The sequence below is a fragment of the Miniopterus schreibersii genome (genome assembly GCF_964146895.1).
Source record: "Miniopterus schreibersii genome assembly, chromosome: 10".
Classification (NCBI taxonomy): domain Eukaryota; kingdom Metazoa; phylum Chordata; class Mammalia; order Chiroptera; family Miniopteridae; genus Miniopterus; species Miniopterus schreibersii.
The window spans coordinates 69081202-69107412 of NC_138110.1; the positions used below are offsets into that span (position 1 = coordinate 69081202).

General features: G+C 41.9%; 1 protein-coding gene across 1 annotated transcript in view; it reads left to right on the forward strand.

Moving 5' to 3' along the window:
- SLX4IP (SLX4 interacting protein) overlaps positions 1-26211 on the forward strand; it is a 160409-nt gene that overhangs the window by 75365 nt on the left and 58833 nt on the right. Inside the window, exons 3-4 of the mRNA XM_081149810.1 lie at positions 18472-18561; positions 22723-22843. Of these exons, the coding sequence (XP_081005936.1) occupies positions 18472-18561; positions 22723-22843 (211 nt within the window). The remainder of the gene's footprint in view (positions 1-18471; positions 18562-22722; positions 22844-26211) is intronic.

A 26211-nucleotide genomic window follows, 5' to 3' on the forward strand; every position in this document is an offset into this window, starting at 1 on the left:
AGGCATTGAGCTAAGGCTGAAGGAAGCCCCTGTGTGAGCACAGGGGGTGGTGGGTGCAGACAGAGTTGGGGAGCGCCTTCCAGCAGAGCCAAGGTCCTGTCTGTTTTGTTCACTGGTCTGTGTTCAGCTTCTGGCACAGGGTGGGTGTCCGCTGTGCTTTCAATAAATAAAAATTAAGTGAACAAAGGCCAGCAGAGAGTACAGGGGGCAGTGGGTTGACATGGGGCTGGAGGAGCTGGCAGGGTCCAGACCTCGCAGCGGCTTGTAGCTAAAGGGACCATCTGGGTTATCATGAAAATTGAGACACTTTTTAAAACAAAACGGAGTGCTATTAATAATTATATTTGGACAGTAAGGCATAAAATGAGACCAACTCAGCCAAACTAGAATGTATGGTCAGCCTCTTACAGGCTACCAATAAGGAATTTATCTGTTTTTCTGAGACCAGTAGAAGGCCTCTCAAAAAGTTTTCATCTGGTAACAGACTGAAGGTGGGTTGACTTAGGAGATCATGAGAGACTATTGTGGGTAAGGGCCAGGAAGGCGGTGGTGGCTTAGACTAGAGGTCAGGATGGCGAGGTGGGAAGAACACAGAATGTTGTGATGGGTTGTGTGTGGCTGCTGAGGAAAGGGACATGTCAAGCTCTCAAAACTGGACAGGTGTCAGTACCACTGGCTGAGCCAGAACAGAGAAGGAACAGGTCTGAGAGAATGTATAGTTTTGGACAGGTTGAAACACTGGAACTCCCCCAGTGTTTCATGCACTCGTGCCCCGCTCTTGTTACAGCTACCCCCAACCCCTCACACCCATTCACTGCTTGCTTATGCCTGAAATTTGATTAACCCAAAACAAAACCTTTTCCTTCATTAGAAATAAATGTATTTAAAAAGCAAATTTTGAGTAAGCCTATACAGCAGAGTGAATAGTTTGTCAGGGAGAGGAGGTTGGAGAATGCTTTGTTTAGAAAAGCTTGAAGAAGCTAGAAAAGGGCTGTTTGGGAAGATGAACTTGGAAACACTCATGAGTGAGAAAAGGACATGGAATTGAGATTCCACCAAAGGGGTCTGCAAAGCAGGGTGGGCTCTGCCAAGTGAACTTGAATTCTGAATTTAGAGTAGTCCTTATGATATTTCTGACTTTCAGACTTCTAGTGTACTTTTTACATAATAGTCTTCGCCATTGAGAAATCTTTAAAGCATACTCTTGGTTTTGGAATGTAAAGAGTTTTATGGCTTGTATGACCAGGGAGAGATGGTAACTTTAAATTGTGTTGGTTGGGTTGGAATGAGCAGTACTTCTACATAATCATTTGGAAATATCGGGATGATGTGGTCTTGCAGCTGCCTGTTAATTCATTCCAGAAAAAGGAGAGGCAAAGAGCCTAGTGTCTTTGCATGTGTGGTACTTAGAAGAAGCCAGCAGTCTGCAGGCTTATTTCCTGAGGTCTGACTCTTGGGAGGTATTACCTTGACTGCAGGTGATTGCCATGGCCGTGAGTAATGCCAGCCAGGCCACCATTGCCCTCTTCTGGTAAGGGGGCTAATGCTACAAATGTTCTGAGTTTTACAGGGAAAGAAAACTCTAGCTCGTTTTTCAATTTGGTCGGCTACGCTTTGCCAGCTGGCATAAATCCCTATAATGAAATGAATGTTTGGTTTAAAATGTTGTAATGTATACTCAGACCATGGAACCATGTGAGGGTCTAACCTTATTTACAGTTTTGGCTTGTGGAGACTACCTTAGATACCATATCATTTTCCACAGTTAGGCTACTTTCTCTTTGGCAAAAAACATTTCTTTCAGCCATTTCTCTGCCTGTGAAACCCTGTCTGTCTGCTTCATTAGCTAACACGTGTGAATTTGCATTATTGGTAACGGCAGCAGATGCAAGGAATATGGTTTAATAAAATTTTAATATCTAATACCTCCAAAGCATTAGGGTACAGACATTATAGGTCTGGGATAAACAGTTCATACTCAATAGGGGCATTTTAGCAATTTTTGGTGGCATATTTACATGATTTATAATTTAGAGATAAGTTATATTACATGGTAAAATTTAAGAATATGTTGAGATAACTACATTGGGAGGGGCAATGAGAATATGGGGTTGCTGTGGTGGTTTATACCATAACTAAAGGACAGTTCAACCCCTGTTCCTACTGGTACTCATTCTTTTCTGATTAATCTGTGATTAGCAACCCCTTTCCCTCCCTAACTGGGAAGAAGGTAAGAATTCAGGAAAGCTAAGTGGGCTTTGCTATTTAAATCAACCCTGTATTGAATTCCTAGAATGGAAATACTGTTGTGTAAGGAATTTTAAAATATAACCCCATTTAAAATTTAGATTTTAATGCCCCCATTAAGTACCTATTTTTGCATTTGAAACCTGAAGAATATCATAAATGAAAGCTTGCTACCGTACTTTTTTGGTTATTAAGAATCTAAACACAATGTTGATTTTTTTTTAAGCTGGATCAATTTGATATTTAAAGTTCTATTAATCAGTTTAATTTTTCTAGGACTTTAATAGTCACAGGACATCTAATAGTCATGATCTCGTTATGATATTAACATGATTATGATATAAATGTGGTTAGTTAACTGTCTCTCAAGAGAATGGGCAGTGCTATCATTTAGTTTTATCAAAATTGATGAATGATAGTCTGTTCCTAAAACATCTGTTCAGAATTTCTGCATTCATTCATTCATTCATTCATTCATTCATTCATTCATTCATTCGTTGGTTTAGTCCTTGCTAAAAGTAAACAGTGATATAAGAATGCTTTATAGAGTGCGGGTAGTCTGTCAGTAGGCCAGGTGATAAATCATGGAATGGAATTGTTTCTGTTACCAAACTGAATCTTTAACCCCAAGAAAAAAGCCCTCATTGATACCGTCTGGCAAGGCCAAGGCTAAGAGGACCCTTTTTGTGTTGAGAGGATGAGCAGCAGCCCCAGTTGTCTCTTCTGGCTGGACATTTTGCAGTACTGCTTTAACTCTGGACCGTCTGCTCCTCTTTCTCTTCCTGCTCCTGGCTGGCCTTATGTCCCTGCAAATTCTCCAGTACCTGAGAAGTCAGCTGACTTCACATAGCAATTTCTAGAGCAAGGTTTTTCTACTTGGGCACTTAACAGCAGTACAGACCAGGTGAGTCTTTGTTGTGGGCTACCTTGTGCATTGTACAATGTTTAGCAGCTTTCCTGGACTCTATCCCACTGATTACCAGTCTTGACAACCCTAAGTGTTTCCGACATTGCACATTGGGGTGGGCAGAGAGAAAGACGGCGTGATTTTGCTTCAGAACCACATTTCTGGATTATGAATGATATATATTTTTTCCTTTAGCTTTATTACTTTGAGGTAACCTGCACTGTCACACTTCATCAGTAGGTGTTGATGTGTGGCACATGGTGTATTTTAACGTGAAGATTCCTTAATTTGAGGAATTCAGAGTGGGGAATAGGCTTCCGGGTGAAGGCTAATGCCCAAGGCAGAGTTCATCAGGAGGTACATACCAGAAATAATTTAATTTAGCTTCTTGCTTCTCACCAAGAAAAATATTTAGTTACCCTATTTGTTAAATTAGGAACAGGCATCATAAAACTTTATTTCATAGGAGTAAGTAACTGTAAACTTCATACTTGATGTATTAAAGCCAAGATGACAAAGGAAGGATAGAAGCAGGCCAGTGGTAGATGTGTAAAGATGAGGAAAAGTAGAATCTGGTTTGAAAGGACGGAAGAGGAATTGGAGACTAGAAAAGAGATTGAGGAAGACAGACACTAGGTGATTTTATCGATTTTAAATGTTTTAGAAATTGTTACCTGCTGCTCATCTAGTTGTAGGGTTCTCCTTTCAGAATTTATCACTTATTATCTACCATGTTTTCAAGAGATTAGCAGATTTATCAGTGTTCATAGATCTCCAGTTGCTCTTAGTAATCTTCAGATCATTATTTTTTTTAAATATATATATTTTTATATTGTTACTGATTTCAGAGAGAGAGGAAGGGAGAGAGGGAGAGAGAGAGAAACATCAATGATGAGAGTCATTGATCAGCTGCCCCCTGCACATCCCCTACCGGGGATTGAGCTTGAAACCCAGAAATGTGCCTTGACTGGGAATTGAACCATGATCTCCAGGTTCACAGGTCGACGCTCAAGCAGTGAGCCACACCAGTCAGGCAAGGTAGGAAACTTTTAAAATGTATTGCTGTCCAGGCTCCATCCCCAGAGTCTAATTTAATTGGTCTGGGATAGAATTTGGATATAGTCTTTTAAAATTCTGCAGGTGATTCTAATATGCCATCTTGGTTGCCAAACCTTATTTCTAGGCCATTGATTCTCAACATGTGGTCTCCAAACTAGGAGCATCGGCATCACCGAGGATTCTGTTAGAATTGCACATTCTCAGCCCCACCTCCAACCTGAGAATTAAACTCTGGGGGTGAAGCTTTGCAATCTGTGTTTGTAACATGCTCTCTCGGTGAATCTGAGGCATGCTCAAGACTAAGAAACATTATTTCAGGCAGTGGTAGTGGTGCTTAGAAGGCATTGAATCCTGAGTATCAAGGGTACATAATAGTGGATGTAAGAAATACTACTCTGACGTTAATGATACTGTCTTCAGAGTTCATTTGCCGCAGGAGACTTCAGTTATCCAAGGAGAAACGCCTGCAAGCTTTAACTTTCCACTGAGAGCCTGCATAAGGCTTAATTGCTAATGTGTAGGTAGCACCTGATACAGACGTATCTCTCCCACTCGGTCCACCTAAGCTTTCAACCTCACTCTCAATATTCTTAATTAATAATCTTCAGCTTCTGAAGCCATTTCGTCAGTGGTCTCCTGTCCCAGCATGTTTCCCCTTTGGGCAGTTTGTGAAGAGGGTGTTATTTCCAGCGTTCAATTAGAAAAGGAAAGTAGAGGTGGCTCTAAAACAAGTCCTGTGACCAATTAGACTTCCCTCTATTCCTCTTTGTAGTTCTCTAAAAATGGGTCAGGGGAAGAAACACTGGGGCTCTCACCAGCAGGCCTCACCTGTGTTTGTCTAACATTCTTCTATCCCATTTCGTATTTCAATTTCCTGCCTTAGGCATGAATTGGTTAAAACTGCCCTTTGAACTTCTGCTCATTTTGTAGAAGCTTGCAGCAGCAGTGATGAAAGTAGTTGCAGGACTATTTCCTGAGCCCTGAGAACCAGGGGAGGATAGGGAGGGAAATTCAGCACCAAACTGTTAATTTCATTCTCTGCAAAAGCCAAGGGATTAGGAGCGATTACAGTGGCTGCAATAATAATTTTAAGAATTCTTCGTGAATTTTGTTTTCTGATTTGATGAAGTAGGGTTGCGGTTAAAAGGGTGAAAGGTGAAGGGAAACTTAAACTTCGTAATCCTCTAATTGGCAGTAACAGTTTTTATTGCTTCATTTTCTATTTACAAGGAAAACACCTTTAAATAAAACAGTTCTATTGGATCAGCAGCGTCCTTGGTAAAGTTCATAGAAATTTCCCAGGTTAGTCCCTATCATCCCTCACATGCAGTCCTGAGGAGCCTTCTGGAATTCCCTGCAGGATGGGAATCCCCCTTGCATCACTGGGCACTTCCTATTATGGGGTTCCCGATGCTGTTTGCTGTTTGGGTTTTAGTTTCTCACTAAAATAATAGAACCAGGATTTCTGAACCAGGACTCACTTTAAGGAAGTATATATGTTGTTTGGTATGGTAGCCACTAGCAACATGTAGCTATTTAAATTAATTAATAAATAATTGCTAATAAACCAATTTAAATAGAATGAAATAAAATTCAAAATTCGCATAGCCTCATTTCAGATACTCAGTAGCCAGAGGTAGTTTGTGGCTAAGGTACTGGACAGCGTACAGATGTAGAACATTTCCTTCACCATAGAAAGTTATTGGACAGCGCTGTCACCCTCATCAGTTGGGCTTACTGGTACTGATGTCATTATTTGTTAACTACTCCCAATTTATTAGTTAACTGCTATTTGTTAACTACTACTGTACTCTTTTTTTCTTTGAATGTAGTCCTAACAGCATCTCTGTGGGAGCAGGCATGATTACTCCCATTTTACTGACATGGGGATTGAGATTCAGAGAGCCTGAGAAACTTTCCCCAGGCCATATGGCCAGTAAAAGCTATAGCCAGTGTTTGGACACACATCTGCACTGAAAAACAAAAGCCAATAACCAATAGTGGATTAGATGATTGAAGTGGCTATCGTTAAAATGTAGCTAAGTCAGTAGCAGATTCTTTCTGTGTTTTTTATCACTCCTCACAACTAGACCAGTGTTTTGCGGTAACAGTACAATATTGATGTGATTGTCCATTTCCACGTGTTTTATGTCCATACAGTTTGTTCATCTGGGTTGAGTAGTGAGTGCACCACCTGCCATGGCAGATCGTTGCCCAGTTATAAAGGCTGTCAAACACACACACAGCTTTCTTGAACAGAGTCAGGATGATAAGCATGGTCGAGGGTGCAGAGGGGGATGGCACTTGACTGGGTTGGGCCTCTTGGAGGGTCTGGTAACAGTGAGCCCTCCAGAAGTGGAAACTTTTCATGTGTAATAGGCCCCAAGAAGTCCTCACTCAGGTTGTATTTGGGTTTGCAGCCATGTATGTGGATTCCGTTTGCCCTCCTGTCTTATCTTTGGCCTATCAAAGCACTACCCTTACCCAGGTTAGAAGAGCAAATGTTGCCCCTTTATCAACAGTAGTTACACAATATTAATGCACCAGGAAAAAAATAAATGACAACTGGATTGAACAGGGTGTGCCTGTCATAGCTTTATCTGGCAAGTCCTTTGGTATATGTGAAAGTAGATGAGAGGGTTCCAGAGAAAAGATACTGATATTGGAGATTCTTTAAATTGTTTTACATTTAACCAAATTCCTCTCAGTCATCCAGAATCCCCAAAATATTAATCAAAGACTCTTGGGTTCTTCCCCCCTCCCACTCCTAGGAGGCAGGAAAATTATACTACCTATCTTTTGTCCCCCTTCCTCTTTTAGGAAATCTCCCTTCAAGTCTGACCAGCGTTTTGAACAATCCATGAATCCTAGGCGTTGATCACTAGGGGAATGTTTAGTTTTCTTTTTCTCTTTTTCATTGTGATTCATATATAATTTGTCATAAGTTTCTTTAACTTATAGGCTGTACTGCTTTTCTTTGTTCTTCTTGACATTGAAGCATATCAGGGTTCTCAGGGATATAAAAGAACATTTTCTTAAAATTCAAACCCACAGTCCAAAGCTTCTTGATAACAAATGCTGGGTTAAATTGTGAGTGGAATTTGTGGGGACCACATCCCGTTTGTTTACTAAATTTCATTTTCAGATTACTGAATGGTCCTAATTGGTCCTGAACACGCTGCTGACTGGTCTAAATGTTGCTAACTGAATGCTCCTTGTTTTTCTAGCCACTTAAGACCCTCCCAGCACAAGCTCTCTATAGACAAGTACATCATAATTTCTGTCAGGTTATCTTTTCATTTCATGTTCTATGTGATAGGAGAGTTCATATTTTTACCTTGTAATCTGGTGTGATTACAAACCATCTGCTCTTCTTCTAAGAAGCACTGTGTGGCCAGAGTAAAACTGTGCAAAAGAATTATGGGGCATTTATTAGCTCTTAGTAGGAATAGATGGAAACATTTGCCTCATTTGATTGTGAATGTTATAGAACTGACAATACAGAGTTCATTTAAAATACCTTGGAATTTGAGACAAATTGTACCTTTGGAGAAAACAACAACAGCAACCTGTATTCCTTTCTTGAGCCCTTTGTATGGTTAGCACTGTGCTGACACCGTGTGTCTTCATTTTCTCATTTAATCCTCCAAACAACTCCATAAGGTGTTTTCATTATTTTACATTCCAGGAACTTAACTTTGTTCCAGAGTCATGGAGCATTGAGGCGCAGGGCAGGGGTTTGAAGTCAGGTGTGTCCTGCCCCCAAGCCATGAACTTTTCATGGCTGCACATGCTCTGTACATCCACAGGCCAGTCTCCTGAGCATCAGCGTATAGCAGGTTAACCTGAAAGAATAATGTCTTGGAAATCATTAGGGAAAGTATTGGAAGAAATGAAACCACTTCTTAACTTTCAAGAGGGTGACTGAGGGACTGTTCCTAACTACACCCTGATGTAATGTTGGTTTTTAGATCAGCCTCACATACTACCCAAAGTTCCAGTGGCATGTATTAAATTTTAGCATCCCTTCATAAAACCATTTTGGTTGTCTTTGCTTTATTTCCAGCAGCATTTAGCTTTCCTTCCCAAATCTTATACAGGAAGACTCAAAACACCCCCACAAACCTTTTGCCCTGGCCGGTGTGGCTCAGTTGGTTGGAGCGCCATCCCATACACCGAAAGGTGGGAGGTTCAATTCCGGGTTGGGGCGCATGCCGGAGGCAGCTGATCAATGTCTCTCTCCCTCTCTGCTTCCCTCTCTCCCACTTTCCCTCTCTCCCTTTTTCCCTTCTCTCTAAAAATCAACTTTTTAAAAAAAGGCATATCCTCTGGTAAGGAAAAAACCAACAACTTTTGTAGTAGGAAACCAGAGACCATTTACTGAAGGGTACTAGCCTCTGACTCTGCTTTTGTTCCCCTTTTAGTTGTCATCACGCCCATTAGCTCTGCTTCTCTGTTATCTTTCTCATTCCTTTGTGGCTTGCCCCTTACCCATGTAGAATCTTTTCCCAACCGTAGCAATAACTCTATTAAGAAAAACAAGCAACTAGAAAGGTGTACATTCCTGACCTGTAGTCAAGTCTTAGAACAAGCATCAAACAGGAGAGGCTCCCTCATGATTTCTTGTCATTCAGACTAGTCATGTCCCCTTGCATCCCTTTCAATCTGAAACACTTGATTTGCAACCAGGGAAGCCCCACATGTTTCCTCCAATGCATCTGAAGTCATGTTGTCATCCAGGTTTTGCAGCTCGTTGCATCTGATGGGAAGGTGGAGAAGTAACATTTGGTATGGAGCAGTGGGCATCGTTCCCCGTTTTCTGGGGTGACAGTATTCTGTGTGTAGGTGAGGGAACCTTAGTTGTAAACCATGAGCTTGAATCTGTGGTGTTTCTTGTTCTGAGGACAGGGTGCAGGTGAGAGAGTGGTAATCTCTCTCAGAAAGAGTCCAGGCAGATACTTAAGTAATTTTCATCATTGTGTTTTTTCATTCATTCAACAAACACTCTTCACTTCCATCTGTGTGCCAGTCCCCACTCTAGGCATTGACAACCCAAAGGTAACAGAAGGCAGCACCTCCCCAACGGCTGCTAATGGAGATGGATGTTTGTAGCCTGTGATGAGTTCCACAGCAGAAGCATGCATCAAGTGCTGTGGCTGCAGAGGAGAGCCTAATCCTGCCTGGCTGTGTTGGAGGACGCTGTGGGAATAGCCCGTGGGTTGCTAAGATTTTTGCCTCAGCCAATTTCATTGAGTGTTTTCCTTCTTCATGGCTTATACCATGATTTCTAGCCGTGTGACTGGCATTTTCTGTCATTGGCAGCCAAGTGTAAATCATGCCACAGAAGTCAGCACAGCAGTGTGGCCTCCTGTTATCTATTCCAAATGACTGTGGATTTTACTACTGTGCTCAGTGGCCCAGAGTGAGCTGACAGAAAACAGTGCAAGGTGCTAGACTCCGTGTGGCTCTTTTGTAACCTTTCCAGGAGGGCAAACATTAACATGGGCATATAGAATCCAAGCAAATGGTTGCAAACCAAAACACAGCCAGTAGGTAGGATCTTAAAGAGGAAGGCACCTGGAAGGAGATCTAGTTGTGTACATTCTTTTTACATAGAGGGAAACTGACAGCCAGAGAAGGGAGGTGACACGCCTCTCCTAAACTGGGGAGTCGTCAGAAGAGATTTGCAGCCTTAGACTTCCTGTGCCAGGCCATTCTCCCATTTGTCATGAGACGGCTTACTCTAGGTGCTGTGATCTCGAATTCAGTCTGTGCCTAATTCTGTTACTAAGATTAAAGAGTGTTCCTTGTACCTGGCCTGACAAATATTGCCTGGTTGCAAGGCAGGTACCACACTAAACAAAGGCCTTCCGTGATCATCAGGGATCTTCTAAGAGAGAAAGAGAGCTCTTACATTTCTCAGTGTTTCCAGAACACTGAGTGGTAATCGTTTCTGCCTCTCTGGGTTGTCATGAGAATGAAATGCAATAAGGTACTGAAAAGGCTCGACACACAGTATCTGACACACAAGTGCTCACTGAATCTTAAGTATTGTTATTGCCAAGGTTGTTCACCCTTAGCAAGTTTCTGCAGTTGGATTAAAGATACAGTGTATTCCAGGAGAATGACTCTTCTTTCTTTCCTTGACCTGTCAGCTGACTTACTGTATATGCCATTTTAAAGATATGCTGGGGTTTCTATTGAATATAAACTCCAAACTTGGATTTCTTGGGCAACTATTTTAATGAGGAACAGGCCAAGGGTGTCAGATTGACAAAATATTCGCAGTGACTCTTCCTCAGCTTTCCCTCTCACTTTCATTAATGTTGTTAATGTCAGGGGGCCTCTCTTCCTGCCCCTCCACCTTCCATGCGGCATTGCCGTGACCTCTGCTGCACTTTCCCCCTTCTTGCTCTTCCTTTCTTCTCCCTGACCACTCTTCTCACCTGGGCTCTCTAGGGGGCGGGGGGGCTTTTGCCACTCAGTGCACCCTTATTCCAACAGGATACCCCACAGTGGCAGCTTTGGTGTCTAGAGTCTCCGTGCCACCCTTCAAGCATGCAGGCCGGCTGCCCAGGGAAGGGAGCTGAGGGACACATTAAGAGTCCTTGGTTCAGCCACCTGGTGCTAATGGCAAACATGGCTGCATCGCTTACCCTGGAGGGCGTAGGGGGCTAGCTCCCAAGTACAGTGGAGTGAGTGTCAGCCTCAGCAGCCGTAAGTGTGCCCCCACCGTGGGGTCTGCAAGGGAATCCTGACTCTCCTTCCACAGAGAGGATATTCTTCACAGTAAAGCGTGGCAGTGGGTTTAGAGTCTAACAGATCTTGATTTGATTCCTGGGTCTGCCCTTTACTGCCTGTGTAATACTGGACCAGTCCTTACCTTCTCTGATTCCACTTCCTTATCTGTACAATGTAACAGTTGTGCTTCTTCAAAGGCTAGTGGTGAGGATTAAATAGAATACTAGGTAAAGTTTAGCACAAGCCTGGGACACGGGGTGCTCTGGGAACGGTACTAAGTTTTCTTTAAAAGCCATGTGACTTTTTAATTTTATGCTGTAACATATACACAATTTGTTTTGATATGAAAGTATTTAAGGTTTTTCCTAAAGCCTTTTAGTAAAGTCGATACTCCAGGGAGATATTGCCGTGTTTTTCAGGAAGCCATTTGGGAGAAGTATCTCTCTGGATTTAGTATCAAGAGTGATTGAGTTAATCTCAGCACCCATTCATTTTCATTTTAGGGACTCCCACTGGCCTCCTTTTGTGTTTACCCTGTTTTTTTAATCTTTTACTTATTTCCTCCATTTTTAACCTTTGCCTTTTTAATCCAAACTGCCTTAAATCCTTAGTTCAGGTGTGTATACAATGCCATTGACAATTTCAACAGATCCATTTGGATGAGCTGCTTGTGAACAACCTCATGGGCATGGTTGAAACTACTCACATGCCTTGTGTGTCAGGTTTGCTCTGCCTCCTTTCACACCCAACCACATCCTCTTGAGTCTGTCTTCTGAGTATCCTTTAAATCTGCCCTTTCTTCTTCACCTCAGGATCACCTTCCATTGTCTCTTGTTCGGGTTCCTGTGCTGGCTTTAATCTTGTACAGCTGGCCCCAGTGATTTCATCCCATTAGGCCATGCTCCACACTCCTACTTGAGAGCACTCTCCAGTCCACAGGTCTTAGCCCCCTAGGCCTGTCCTAGGCTCCTTTATGTTCTAAACCTTCCCTCCCCGTTGGCTTCATCTGTTGCTCTGTTTCTGCACTATCAAACTCTTTTGTTCCCTGAGCACCCCAAGATATCTGGGCCTCTTTTCCTGTGTGGGTGCTATTCGTTTTTCTTTCTCCACCGTTTGCCCTCTCCCTCAGGACTTAGCTGAGGCATCATGCCCTCTTCCCTGGCCTTCCTCAGGCACAGTTGCCGCTTGGCTACCTCTGGTCCCTGGGTGTGTGCTGTGATCACACGTCCTCCGGTGCTCTGTTGCTACCCCTCCCTCCCTCAGTCTGCCCAGGGCCCTGTGAAGCTCATTGGAGAGTGAGTGAAAGATGAGTGAGGGAGAGAATGTGGGAAGCCTTCCATATATCTCAGAGTTCTGAGACTGCTTCCGAGATGTTGACATGTTAGCATTTCACCGTTATTTTACACCTGATGTAAAATTAGAAGACAAGATCTCCCACATCTGTAGATTTGGAAATAGTTCAAGCTAAGTTGTAGCTTTGGGATTTTTAGGAAAGAGGTAGGAAAAATCACCAACATGCTTGGTTGGCAGTGGGTTTAGGATGAGGTAATCCTAGGATCTCTGTATTCCTTTTTTTTCCAAAATATGAAAATGATTGGTTGTCACTGGTGATGACAGTTGTTGCCACTCCAGAGTAAGGAGGGAGGAAGTTGCTCTATGACACATCAATGCCCCGGGCTGAATCAGAATGGCCTTGTCGCTAGAATGAGCTCAAAGCCCTGAGTTTGCAGATAAGGCTGTGGTTTGTCCAAAATTCAGAGCTCATTCGTCCTGTCATTTGTTCTGTCCTTTGTTCATTCATTCCTTTCTTCATTTCATTAACTATTAAGCACTCAGTGTGAGCTGGTACTGTGCTAATCTCTGGAGTACAGAATCGACTGAGGTATGAACCCGGTCTCCACCAAGGAGCTAACGGCCTAGTAGGGAAAGTCCCACAGGGACCAGCCACTTAATGTGGAAATAAATAAGCACATGAAGCATGTGCTGATCCAGAGGAGGGAGAGGCAGGCTGTTCAGAAAAGCTCCCAAGAGGTGTCCATGCTCCTGCTAGGGTACAAGGCTGCATAAGAATTCACTAAGCACAGGAGCATTGAGGTGCTTTGGAAGCCAAGGGCAAACACAGCAGGTGCCCAAGAGCATTGAGAGAGAGTGGAAGACTGTGGGAGAGCTGGGCCTCATTGGCTTGGGCGTTATGGTCACATCCCAGAAGGAGCACACTGCTCCCATTTTATGTTTGAGGTTGCTCTGGTGGGGGCATCGAGAGTTCATCCGGGACACCAGGAGAGGTAGCCCTAGTATCAAGTGGGAGATGATGCAGAACAAGAGGAGAGGGCTGTTCAGCTTGTTATGAAGTTGAATCTAGGAGACTTGGTAACATTGTTGAGGGCTAGGGAAAGGGAGGAGTTAGGGTTGAATCCCAGGCTTTTGGCTGAAATCTCTGGGTGGAGGGGCCTAGAAGCTGGACAGACTCTGGTCTGCTTCCTCAGAACCCAGGGCATGGGATGTGCAGCTCTTACGAGTAGCCTTTGGCCTGTTAAAGAGGTAACTGGGCCTGTGTGAAATGAGCAGCTCTGGCCAGAGAAAAAAGTGATACCTAGTGTGTTGCTCCTCTCAGAAGAGAGCTGGAGAGTTCATCTGCTGAGAGTAGAAACAACCTCCTAATTAAGGAGGAAAGGAGAGGCTGTGCTGCTGGAAGCAGTAAGAGCCTTTTTTTTTTTTTTAACTTCTGTTTACTCCTGGGAGAAAAGAAGCAGCAAAGCTCTGAGAGCAGGAACTTTAGAAAGGCAAAATAGCTCTGATTAGTGTGGGAGTTGGAGAGCGCTTGCTGGAGAGCTCAGAGCTGCTGGCTGCAGAGGGAGAAAGAACCCTGCTGTGGGGGAGGGGACTGCATGCATGCCCAGCAGTGGAGTCTAGCAGAAATCCTGGGAAAGTTTGAGCACCAGAGTAAGACTTGATGATTTATTTTAAAAAATTAAAAAGACATTCTAATCAGTCTGTTTCTGACCAAACTTACACTAGGTTATTTGTGATCAAAGTAACAAAATGATGAGAAAATGCCAAATTGGACCTTGCTATTTAATTCTTTAGAAAGTTACTTTTACATAGTAATAGTTCAGATTGTTGAAGCAACACAATTTTTATTTTTTACTATTTTAAAAATTATTTTTTCTAATGAAGGGGTAGCAAAGAACTTGGTTTGACTGAGGAGTCAGGGTAGAAGAACACCTACAGAAAACCCAGAACAATGTGTTATATTACATTTTACACCCACTAGCAATGTATGAGGCACACCTCACTGCTTTGGAGGGGCTCTCGTTCTGCAGACCCTGGAGCTTGAATATGCCTGTGGTAGAATTCACAGGGTCAGTAAACTTGGATGGGGAAAAAGTTAACATCTTTATTTTGACCAAGTTCTAATAAATGTATTTTTTATTATGAATCAAGTATTCAGAGCACAGTAGTATTAGCAATATTTGTCACCATTAGAAATCATCTCTCTCTTCATATTATAGTTGTGGCACATATTTGAATATATCATTTATGCTTATCACTACTTTGGGTTTATAGTAGTTTCTAGAACCACCACTAGGTGACAAGAATCAATGCCTTAAACAAGTACATACATTACTATACCACAAATTTGTTTTGTTTTTTTAATTCGGATAACCATACCTGAGTAAGATTGGTTTTCTTCTGAATCCTATTCATTGTATTTCATGTATTTACAAACATTATTCAGAACAAATTTCATCAGCCTCACAGCTTGCCAAAGAGGTCCGTGGCACGTGAAAGGTTAATAACCCCTGGGTAAGATCATGTAGTTGTGGCAAAAGACCTCCACCTGGTGGCAGCATACTCCTTAAAGGTTAAATTTGTAATCAACAGTTGTAAAGAAATATTTTTTAAATAACATATTTGAGTATGGTTTTCAAACAGTTTTGACCACAACCCACAGTAAGAAATAGGCTTTATATCATAACTCAGTACACTCATACAGAAATTTCACAAAACGATACTCGGCTTTACAGTGTGACCCATTGATATTTCTTAATCCCATTTCAAGATTCTCTTTCACTAAAATAGAATGCCTGTTGCAGCATACTAAACTGCAGTTCAGTAAGTCACACGGCACCGTTTGACATCAGGGGAGATCATCTGTCATCATACCTCATGATTTATTACTTAGTGAACGTCACTTTGGTCTCCCCCAAAATATCCACACATTTTCAGGGACTTAATACTTATATTTTAAATAACTGTTAGCAAATATGAACATATTGTTACTCAGCATTTTAAAAATTGTTTATAATTGATGTTTATTTCTATACAAGGAAAGGAACTGATCTCTTAAGCACATATCCTGTCAAGGTATTTAACATTCCCATCACCACCTGAAGTTCTCGTATGCCCATTCTCAGTCAGTTTCTTCGTAGGCAGTCACTGTTTTTTTTAAAAAAATGTATTTTATTATGTGTTTATGTATTTTAAGGCAATCACTGTTCTGATTGTTTTGACCATAGATTTAGTTTTGCTGTTCTAGAACTTTATATAAATGGAAGCATACAATATATATTGTTTTAGCCTGGCCTCTTTTGCTTAGTGTAGTATTTTAGAGATTAGTCCATGTTGAGTGTATCGATAGTCTAGTTGAATGAATGAATATATCCATTGAATGAATACTCCTGTAGGTAGACTTGGGTTGTCTTCCATGTGGGCTATTATGAATAGAACTTCTGTGAGCATTTTCTTCCAAGTTTTTTTGTACATATATGTTTTATCTCTCTTGGTGAATACATGGGATGGAATTGCTGGCTTGGTCAGTAAATAAATGCATGTTTATACAAAACTGACAAACCGTTTTCCAGAGTTGTTGGCCATTTTACATTTCCGTTAGCAACGTGTGAGATTTGGGTTGCTTCTCATCACCAATTTTTGGTTTGTCTTTAATTGTAGTCATTTTGGTATCTCTCGGTGGTTTTTATTTGCATTTGCCTGATGACTGATGTTGAACACTTTTTTCATGTGTTTATTAGCCAGTTGTTTATCTTATTTGTGAAGTGTCTGTTCAAGTTTGGGTTGTATTTTTTTGTTTGTTTGTTTGTTTGTTTTGGATTTGTAGGAGTTCTTCACATATTTTGGATGCCCATCTTTTAAGTCAGATATATGTATTTATGAGTATTTTCTCACAGTCTATGACATACATATTCATTTTGTTAGTGGCATCTTTTGATGGCCAGAAGTTTTAAAATTTCACAAAGTCCAGTTGAACCATTTTGTTTTCTATTTTTAGTGATTTCTTGGGGTCCTGTCTAAGAAATCTTTTCCTATCCCAAAGTCAGGAAGAAAGTTTGGTTCTTATGTTTGGGTTTGTGATCCATCTCAAATTAATTTTTGTGTATGGCGTGAGGTAGGTTTCTTTTTTTCTTTCATATTTAGATTTGGTATTCTTACACCATTAGTTGAAAATACTTTCTTTGCGCAGCCAGGTGTGGCTCAGTGGTTCAGCATTGACTTAGGATCCAGGAGATGGTGGTTCGATTCCCGGTTAGGACGCATGCCCGGGTTGCGGGCTCGATCCCCAGTCGGGGGCATGCAGGAAGCAGCCGATCAATGACGACTCTCTCATCATTGATGCTTCTCTTCCCCCCCCCCCCTTCCTCTTTCTGAAATCAATAAAGATATATTTTAAAAAGAAAAAGAAGCCCGGCCTGGCGTGGCTCAGCAGTTGAGAGTTGACCTAGGATCCAGGAGATCGTGGTTTGATTCCTGGTCAGGGCACATGCCCAGGTTGCGGGCTTGATCCCCAGTCAAGGGCGTGCAGGAGGCAACTGATCAATGACTCTGTCATCATTGACGTTTCTCCCTCTCCCTCTCCCTCTCCCTCTCCCTCTCCCTCTCCCTCTCCCTCTCCCTCTCCCTCTCCCTCTCCCTCTCCCTCTCCCTCTCCCTCTCCCTCTCCCTCTCCCTCTCCCTCTCCCTCTCCCTCTCCCTCTCCCTCTCCCTCTCCCTCTCCCTCTCCCTCTCCCTCTCCCTCTCCCTCTCCCTCTCCCTCTCCCTCTCCCTCTCCCTCTCCCTCTCCCTCTCCCTCTCCCTCTCCCTCTCCCTCTCCCTCTCCCTCTCCCTCTCCCTCTCCCTCTCCCTCTCCCTCTCCCTCTCCCTCTCCCTCTCCCTCTCCCTCTCCCTCTCCCTCTCCCTCTCCCTCTCCCTCTCCCTCTCCCTCTCCCTCTCCCTCTCCCTCTCCCTCTCCCTCTCCCTCTCCCTCTCCCTCTCCCTCTCCCTCTCCCTCTCCCTCTCCCTCTCCCTCTCCCTCTCCCTCTCCCTCTCCCTCTCCCTCTCCCTCTCCCTCTCCCTCTCCCTCTCCCTCTCCCTCTCCCTCTCCCTCTCCCTCTCCCTCTCCCTCTCCCTCTCCCTCTCCCTCTCCCTTTCTCTGAAATAAAACAAGAAAATATTTTCTTTTCACCATTGAATTATAGCACAAAATTTAAAGTGAAAATAAAATGAAACACACAAAAACTGTTCAGCCAAATAGGTGCAAAAGTCACTTTTTCATGTGGGCCATAAACAGATCCTCTGGGCCTCTTAGACCACCCTCAACCTATAGTCTTGGTCTTCTATTCTTTTCTAAGTTAGGTCTTCTACAGTTATCCTGAGAGTCTCAGAAATTTCTTTTCTCATAAGGTTGAATATTTATAAGGCTACAACTTTTTATAGGGTCTGTAGCTATGCCACAGAGCTGCTAGCCACATGTGCTGTTTACATTATAACTAAATAAAATTTTAAAATTCAGCCTCTGGATCACAGTCGCCATATTTCAAGCTCTCAGTAGCTACATATGGCTATTGACTACCCTATAAACCAGGGCAGATATAATATTTCCATTTTTTCAAGAGTACTATACAGCACTAGCCTATAGAATAAGAAATAAAGCAGGCCCTGTACAGTTTATAGTGTATCCTAATGAATGAAACTTATATGGTTTTGATAACTATCATTCAGCATCTGCCTTCCTCTCCTTGGTTCTTTTCATTTGTCCATGCTTCTGTTTCTGTTCTAAGATGTGTTGTCCCAGCCAATCCTTGCCAATATTTTTTTCTACCTAAAAATGCAGTAGCTTATAAATTTGTTCTTTTATACCTAGGAGAAATAATTCTGTTGACTGTCCACAGAATCATTCTTTTCTGGAGCCTACCTAGTTCTGACCTATTTTACTTCTCCACTGTTTGATAGTCTTCCAACTGCCGCTGGATGCCTGGACATCCCTCTTCAAGGTGCGGCGCAGAGATAAATATTTTGTCTTTTCTATCCTGATTTAAAATGGTATTTCTCCTTAACATTTCTACCCATAAATATTAAACTTGCAAAGAGTAGTTGATATGACTTGTAGCCCTGTCCCCTATGAACATTTGTGTCTAGTAGTAAAATTTGTTGCCATTTCGTGAGCAGCCACTTAGGAATTTGTGAGATTTTCTCTCACTGTTTGCTGGGCGTGAGCTGACTCTGCCATCACTATTTTTCAGTGCGGGGATTTTGCTGTCCTGGTGGATCTTCACGTATCGCCGCAAGGTTCAAACAAAGATACCAGCTGGTTTTCTGAACAGAACAAAGAGGTAGGTACCACAAAACTTTTCACTATCTAAATGCAAGTAGCTACTGCTAGGAGAAATATTAGCTCTTTCAAACTTTCATTTTAATTAGTGGGCAAAAATACTGAGTGATCTTTAACCCTTGGAAAAATAGGCATTATCTTCCCAGTAACAGACATACACCCACTTTTTATTTTCCTTCAGAAACTGACACATCCATACATTTCATATGTTCCTCTATTATGTAAACCAGAAATTTCCTACCTCTTTGTTTCGGGGGAAGGTGTACTCTAAATTACAAGAAGAAGTTAAAGTGCCATTCCAGGTAAGCAGGGATTTTAATCTGACTGGTTGTGAAGGACAGACCAGCACCTGGAGCAGGTGTGGGGGCTCACACAGGCTGCTCTTTCCTACCTGTGTGAAATCCCAGTCTGGTGCACTTTTATCTTCCACTGTCCTTTTATTAGCACGAGCTTGTGACAACAAGTGCAGAGACGTTTGACAGCGTTCCTTCTTTCACCACATTCAGTCACCAGTGGGTGGTCAGTCAGTAAAGTGAATAGCTGTTTGACTGGGAGCATGATGTTTGATCCCTCCTGGGCCTCAGCCTCCTCATCTGTAATGAAATGGCTCCACCAGAGGCTGTCTGTGTCATTCTTGGCTCTATGTCTACCCTCCCACCCAAGTGCTGCCTTGGTAGAGGGTTAGAAGGTGCATCACGTCTCATCATGTGCTTTGCTTCCTTCAGATTCCTGCTTAATAGAGTGCAGAGATAGAGAGGCAATCAATGACTTTTACGTAACTTTCAAAATATTATACACTTTGTGTGTCTGTGGTATTCATTTGTCCCAATAGCTTCTTAGAGCTAGAAATAAAAGTAAATTGTATTAAAAGATTGTGCATGGAGAAGACACTAGTGCTAATAACACACACACACACACACACACACCCCTTTACTGTGATAACTTTTCAATCAGCTTTTGGAAATTACTAGAAAAAAGTCTTCCTAAAAGAACATTTTCAATCAAAAGGTAATAAAATTATCAGGACTTTGCTTATAATTTCACAAAAGACACTTGGTGGCCCAAAACTGGCAAAGGGAAGGCACAAGATTCTGTATGATGGGACTGATCCTTCAGGTAAATAACTTTGCACTGTTATCATCAAGACAGTAGGCCAGCATCTCCTACTGCAACTCACCTTCATACAGTTCCAAACTTTGGCTTACTAACACATGTCCCATGATTCAATTCAAACAGTCCGATTCCCTCAGAGTGACTGGTACTCACCTGAGGTGACCTCACCCAAAAGGCATATGACTTGACTTACATTAACAGCATTCTAGAATCCAGATTTTCCTCCATTCTTTCCCGACTTTACCACCTTGGCCTTAGACCTTTCTGTTGCTATTCAGTCAGTTTTGCCGAGAGTCAGTTTATTTGGAAGGCTTTGAAATAAAGCTATGAGTATGCGAATCACCTCCAACCCAAATCTTGAGGCTAGATTTTTCCAGGGTGCCACACGCAGCTGTGCCGCTCCACCTAGTCCTACACCCAGGCAGCAGAGCATGACTTAGCAAAGATGCTCAGTGTACTCTTGGACTGCAGAGCTCGCCGCAGTGGCAGCTGCAAGGCGGCAGGTCATGCCAACAGCTGAGCTTTGCTCCCAAAGCGAAGTTCCCTGAAATTTCTTTAAAATATGTTCACTTTCATTAAAAATTGCTCTGGGGTAATTATGTGTGTGTGTAGAGAGAGAGAGAGAGACAGACAGACAGACATGGAGGGAGGAGGATGGGAGAGAGAAAAGCTAGTCAAGAAAAGTATATGACTTCAGCCTATGTTCAGTGTCTCAGTGCTTTCATTTTTTTATTATTAGATCATCTCATGATTGAGATTTCACGAGCAATCAGTTTGCATTTTAACAGTCACTTTATATAGTAAAAGTCTTAAGCATATACAGTTCCTTTTCAGAAAAAGAAACTAATTACATGTATTAAACATATGTTTATTTTGAGTCCAGCACAAGTAGTCTGTGTACCCAAACTGTTCCATTTGTAAACTTGAAAAAACAAACATGAGCCCTGTTAGCCTAGAGAGTCTGTATGTCTCTCTCTTTTCTCGTTGATTTTAACTTAGTCTTCTCATCTGCCCCTCCACTTTAGCTGGGAATTTGTCTTTTCTTGCATTGCTCTGGTTCTGAAGAGAATGCTTTGCTGAGTGTGGTGTGGTCAGTTACTAGGGTATCTTGACTACATTGCATGTGGTCTACCTTCTGTTTGTCAAACCTGACTCATCTAAGGAAAGCCCCGTAACTATAGGGAGAAAGTTTATGTGTATGGCCTTCGCTGTATTTTTGTTGTGCTATTTTTAGTTCTAGCCTTATAGGGCATTTATGGCCAAATTTTAGCAATCCTATTTCCATGTATGTCTTTCACATATTTTCAGGCTCAGTCATAGTTGAACCCTGCATGTGAAGCAAAATTCTTTAATTGTTAAAACAACAGTAGGAGGCCAGGCTGCCTTTCTGTTGTGTGAACAGTGCCAAAGCACTCAGCTGGAAACTGGTGTCTCTGTGTTCCATAGGGCACTGCATCTTTGGGCTGCAAAATGAAAGCAGGAGAGGTGACCAGTTTTGCATTTTATCTAGAAACTCACATTTTGAGTTAAATCTAGTGTTTTCTATACTGTTTGAGGAGTACATGTGTTTACAATAAAAGTAAAATTTGGCTCTCATTGCCCTTTGAAGCAGCTTAAGACTTTGTTCTTGTTTTAATTTATAAGGATTCTAAGAGATGGGCCTGAGATGGCATTTTAAGAAACCAGTGAAACAGGTCTGAGATGACCTTGGCAACTCTCAGCCGCCTTCAGAGTCTTTGGGAATTAAACCAGAATTATCAGTCCTATGCATCACTTCTTAATCTAGGAAATGTAGATTGGTGTGCGTTTTTTTCCTTTTCCTACATTAAGTTACACTTTTCTGCTAGTGTAGCTAACGTGGACAGTATCTTCCCAGTGCATGGTTGTACTTTTAGTTTTGTTTTTCTTTTTATAAATAACATTGATACATAAAACAATAGCTCCAGAAATTTGCTAGTAGTATGGTATGATACCGAATTAAAACCATGTGTTTTTGTTACCTAATAAATATTAATCTACTTTAGAGAAATATGAGAAGTTAAATTATTTTCATCATTAGTAGTGAATATAGTGCAGTTTTCACAAAAGCAAATGAGTATATACAGTATCATCAACAAGAGTATGGAAGAAAGTCAGATTACTGATTTCCAGTTCTCTGTTCAACTCATCACTCAATGCTGTTCCCTTTTTTAGTAGATTTGTAACCTGAGGCCAGAAACTAATGAATGGTGGTGTTTAGATGTTAAGTTTTTTGAACCACATTTGAAAAATGGGAAATTTTTGTATAAAATATCAGTTTCTGGTTCCTCTTGAACAAATTGGAGGATCTGGTGACACTATGCCTTGTATTTATCCCCACAGGAAGCCGTGGGGGCTGCCCCCTTTGACTGCGTTGGTGTCAGGATTCCCTCTGAATATGCCCTGGCTCCTGGCTCCTTTCTTTGTCCACAGTCTCCTGCCTGGCCACAGTGGGCACTTCCCTGGGGCTCTTGCTGTCACAATACAACTGATTGATATTTATACAGAAACCATCTTTACCTCACTGATTTCATCACCTTGGCACTCTAATTTTTTTAATTTATTATTGATTTTAGAGAGAGAGGAAGGGGGGAGGGGAAGAGAGAGAGAGGAACATCCATGTGAGGGAGATACATCGATAGGTTGCCTCCCTTACACACCCTGACCAGGGATCAAACCTTCAACCTTTTGGTGCATGGGACAACTCTCCAACCAGCTATGCCACACTGGCCAGGGCTGGCTCTCTAATCTTTACACTGAGGTGTTTTTATCTTCTTTTTAGAAATGTGTAATTGAGGCAGAGGGAAATTTAATGAATTTCTCAGATCACAGAGCCAACAAACCTCAGTAGCAAATTTGCATCTGCAGTGTTATCTGTTGAGCACATAAGACATTCCTTTCAGCATTCATAAGTAATTAAAAAAGCAAACAAAATGAAATGTTCACTGTTGACTTTTTAATGTGCATGATGTTGACTTTTTTTGCATTGCATTAATTAGAATGTTATCTCTAATTTTTTAATTTACTATAGGAAGTCTGTTTACTGTTAAAAGAAACCATTAATTCAAGAGTTAAGGAGTACTTGGAAGTTCGTAAACAGCACAGGCCATCAAATTCAGAATTCACAAGATCCAGTCCCTTGTCCTTAAAAGGTAGGCACAGAGTACTTTGATTTTGGATAAAATGTCTGCTTTGTAGAAATGACAATTATGTTTGACTCTGACTGTCATGTTAGCAAAGTGATACATTTAAAAAATGCATTCCAATGAAGATACTTTGTTTGGGTAAAGAAAATTAACCTAAAAGTCCTGAAGGGTTTTTTATGGTAGGCAAAATATATGAAAATAGAAAAGAAAACATTCCTAGGGAAACGTAAATTTCTAAAGGGTTTTTTTTAGAAGTAATCTTATAAATGGATTTACATTAATACTGACTTGGAGCTTTGTGCTTTTTTAAATGTTTTCATATATGTCACCCAACTTCAGAGGTTCTCAGCTGGGGTGAATTTTGCCCCAGGGGACATTTAGTAATGTCTGTAGACAGTCTTGGTTGTCATAACTGAGGTCGGAGTGGTGGCCTGGGAACTACTGGCATTTAGTGGGTAGAGGCTAGGGATGCTACTAAATATCCTACAGTGCACGGGACCCCCACCACCACCACCACCCCCACCACCACCACCCCCCCCACCACCACCACCCCCACCCCCACCACCACCACCACCCCCACCACCACCACCACCCCCACCACCACCACCACCCCCACCACCACCACCCCCACCACCACCACCACCCCCACCACCACCACCACCCCCACCACCACCACCACCACCCCCACCCCCACCACCACCCCCACCCCCACCACCACCACCACCACCACCCCCACCCCCACCACCCCCACCACCACCACCACCACCACCACCCCCACCCCCACCACCACCACCACCACCACCACCACCACCACCACCACCACCCACACACACACACACACACACACACACAGAGCAAGGCCTTATGTGGCCCAGAACGTCAAGGGCACAGAGGTTGAAACATCCTACCCTATTTCCTAATCACACTTTGAGAATGGTAACTTTGAGTTATAGGTGAAGAAGCTGAAGATCTGCAAGATGAAGGGGCTTGCCCAAATAAAAGGTCTTGTCACTGAGGACAAGTGTTCTTGTATATTTGGCATTTTCTTCTTCCCTTCTCCTCCCAGTACTTAGCCCAGAGCCTGATACACAGATTCAGTGACATGTTGAATGACAGAGTATTGAGGTGGCAAGGGGCAGAACCTGACCTCAGACCCAGCTCTTCTGACTACCAGTCCACTGGTCTATCATTGTTGTGTTTTTAACTTTTTTATTAAGTCAGCATTTCATAGCACTCTCTGTGGTACAAATACAGTCAGCCCCGTGTTAATCCTCAGAGGACAGTGCTGGACCACTGTGAATTGGATTATGCTACTGCAAACATCTGTTTAGGAAAGGAATGGTGTTACGTACCCTCCTGTTGAAGGCATACTTGATCTTAAGTGTTCACCTGGCATAGCTAATCAGTAGGCAGACATTAAGTTTACTCAAATTGAAAGCCTTGAACAAATGGAATTTTTAGTCCAAACAACATTGTATTAGGTGATACTTTCTGTTGTTTTTCGCTTAGTAGTAGTAGTATAAATCTTGAGAAAAGTCATGGGAGCTTGCATTCTTTGTAGCACTCTTTGTACCCAAGAAGATATGCTAGTCTTGATTTCTAACTGATACAAAAGGAAAAGGAACAGAGTGGGTTTCAAGACACCCATCCCTGGTGTGTCAGTGGCTTGGTCCATCAACTAGCCCTCCTCTCCAACTGAGTGAAGAAAGCTAAATACTCAGTTTCCCACCCTCCTTCACAGATAGGGAACATAGTTCTAGCCCCAAGATGAAAATCAAAGCCTTTCTTGGGCTCATGTGGGTAAGAAGTTTGTTTTTAAACAGAAAAGTAATCTTAATGTACAATTTTATAACCTATTTTTCCACCTTACATAATATAGTAGTTCTTTAAAACACGTACATCACCATTTTAAAAAACTTTTTTTTATTGTGTTAAACTGTACATAAAATTGAGCATTTTAACTCTTTCAAGTATATACTATAGTTGTGTTAAGTACATCCACATTGTACAACCATCACCACCGTCCATCTCCAGAACTTTCTCGTCATTCTAAACTGAAATTCTTTACCCATTAAGTCAGGGGTGGGAAAACTTTCTTCTGCCAAGGGCAATTTGGATATTTATAACATCATTTGTGGGCCATACAAAATTATCAACTTAAAAATTAGCTACGAAAAAAGCTCCTAGATTTACTGAATTTCGAGTCCCACCTGCAGTTGCCTTGGCGGGGCCAAACCAGATGATTTTGTAGGCCAGTATGGCCTGTGGGCCGGACATTCCCCACCACTGCATTAAGTGATAATTACTCATTACTCCTTCCCCCTTTCCCTGGCAGCCACTATTCTACTAATATATATATATATACACACACACACACAAACATATATGTGTGTTATATATATATATTTGGTAACCACTAGTAAGTAAATAAGTAAATACATATATTTAACATATAAATACATAGTGATGCACCACATAATGACATTTGATCAACAATGGACCACACATATGATGATGGTCCAGTAAGATTCTAATGGAGCTGAAAAATTCCTATTGCCTAGTGATGTCATAGCCATCCTAACGTCTGAGTGTAACACATTACTCACTTGTTTGTAGTGATGCTGGTGTAAACAAACCTGTTGTGCTGCCAGTCATATAAAGGTAAAGCACGATTAGTTATAGCAGTAGGCTATGCCATATAGGTTTGTGTAAGTACACTGTGATGCTTGCACAATGACAGCATCACCTAAGGACACGTTTCTCAGAATGTAGTACTGTCATTAGGCATTCTGTGATTGTAAATATAATAATATACATCACATTTTGTTTATCCATTCATCTGTCAGTGAAGTAGTTGGGTAGGCGGGTTGTTTCCACCTTGGACTATTGTGAATAGTGCTGCTGTGGACATTAATGTACAGATATCTGCTTGAGTCCCTGCTTTCAGTTCTTTGGGTACATACCTCACCTAAAAGTGGAATTGTTGGATCATTTGGTAATTCTGTGTTTAATTTTTTTGAAGACCTGCCATACTGTTTTTCACAGCCACTACACCGTTTTATAGTCTCACAAACAGTGCCCGAGGGTTCCTTTTCCCCATAACCTTGCCAACATTTATTTTCTGTTATTTTGATTATAGCTATCCTAATAGATGTGAAGTGGTATCTCATTGTGAGTTTGATTTGCATTTCCCTAACAAGTAGTGATGTTGAACATCTTTTCATGTTCTGCTTGCCCATTTGTATATCTTTGGAGAAATGCCTATTTATGTCCTTTGCCCATTTTTTAACTGAGTTGTTTGTTGTTGTTTTTATTTGTTTGTTTTTGAGTTGTAGGAGTTCTTTATATAGTCTGTATATTAATCTCTTGTGAGA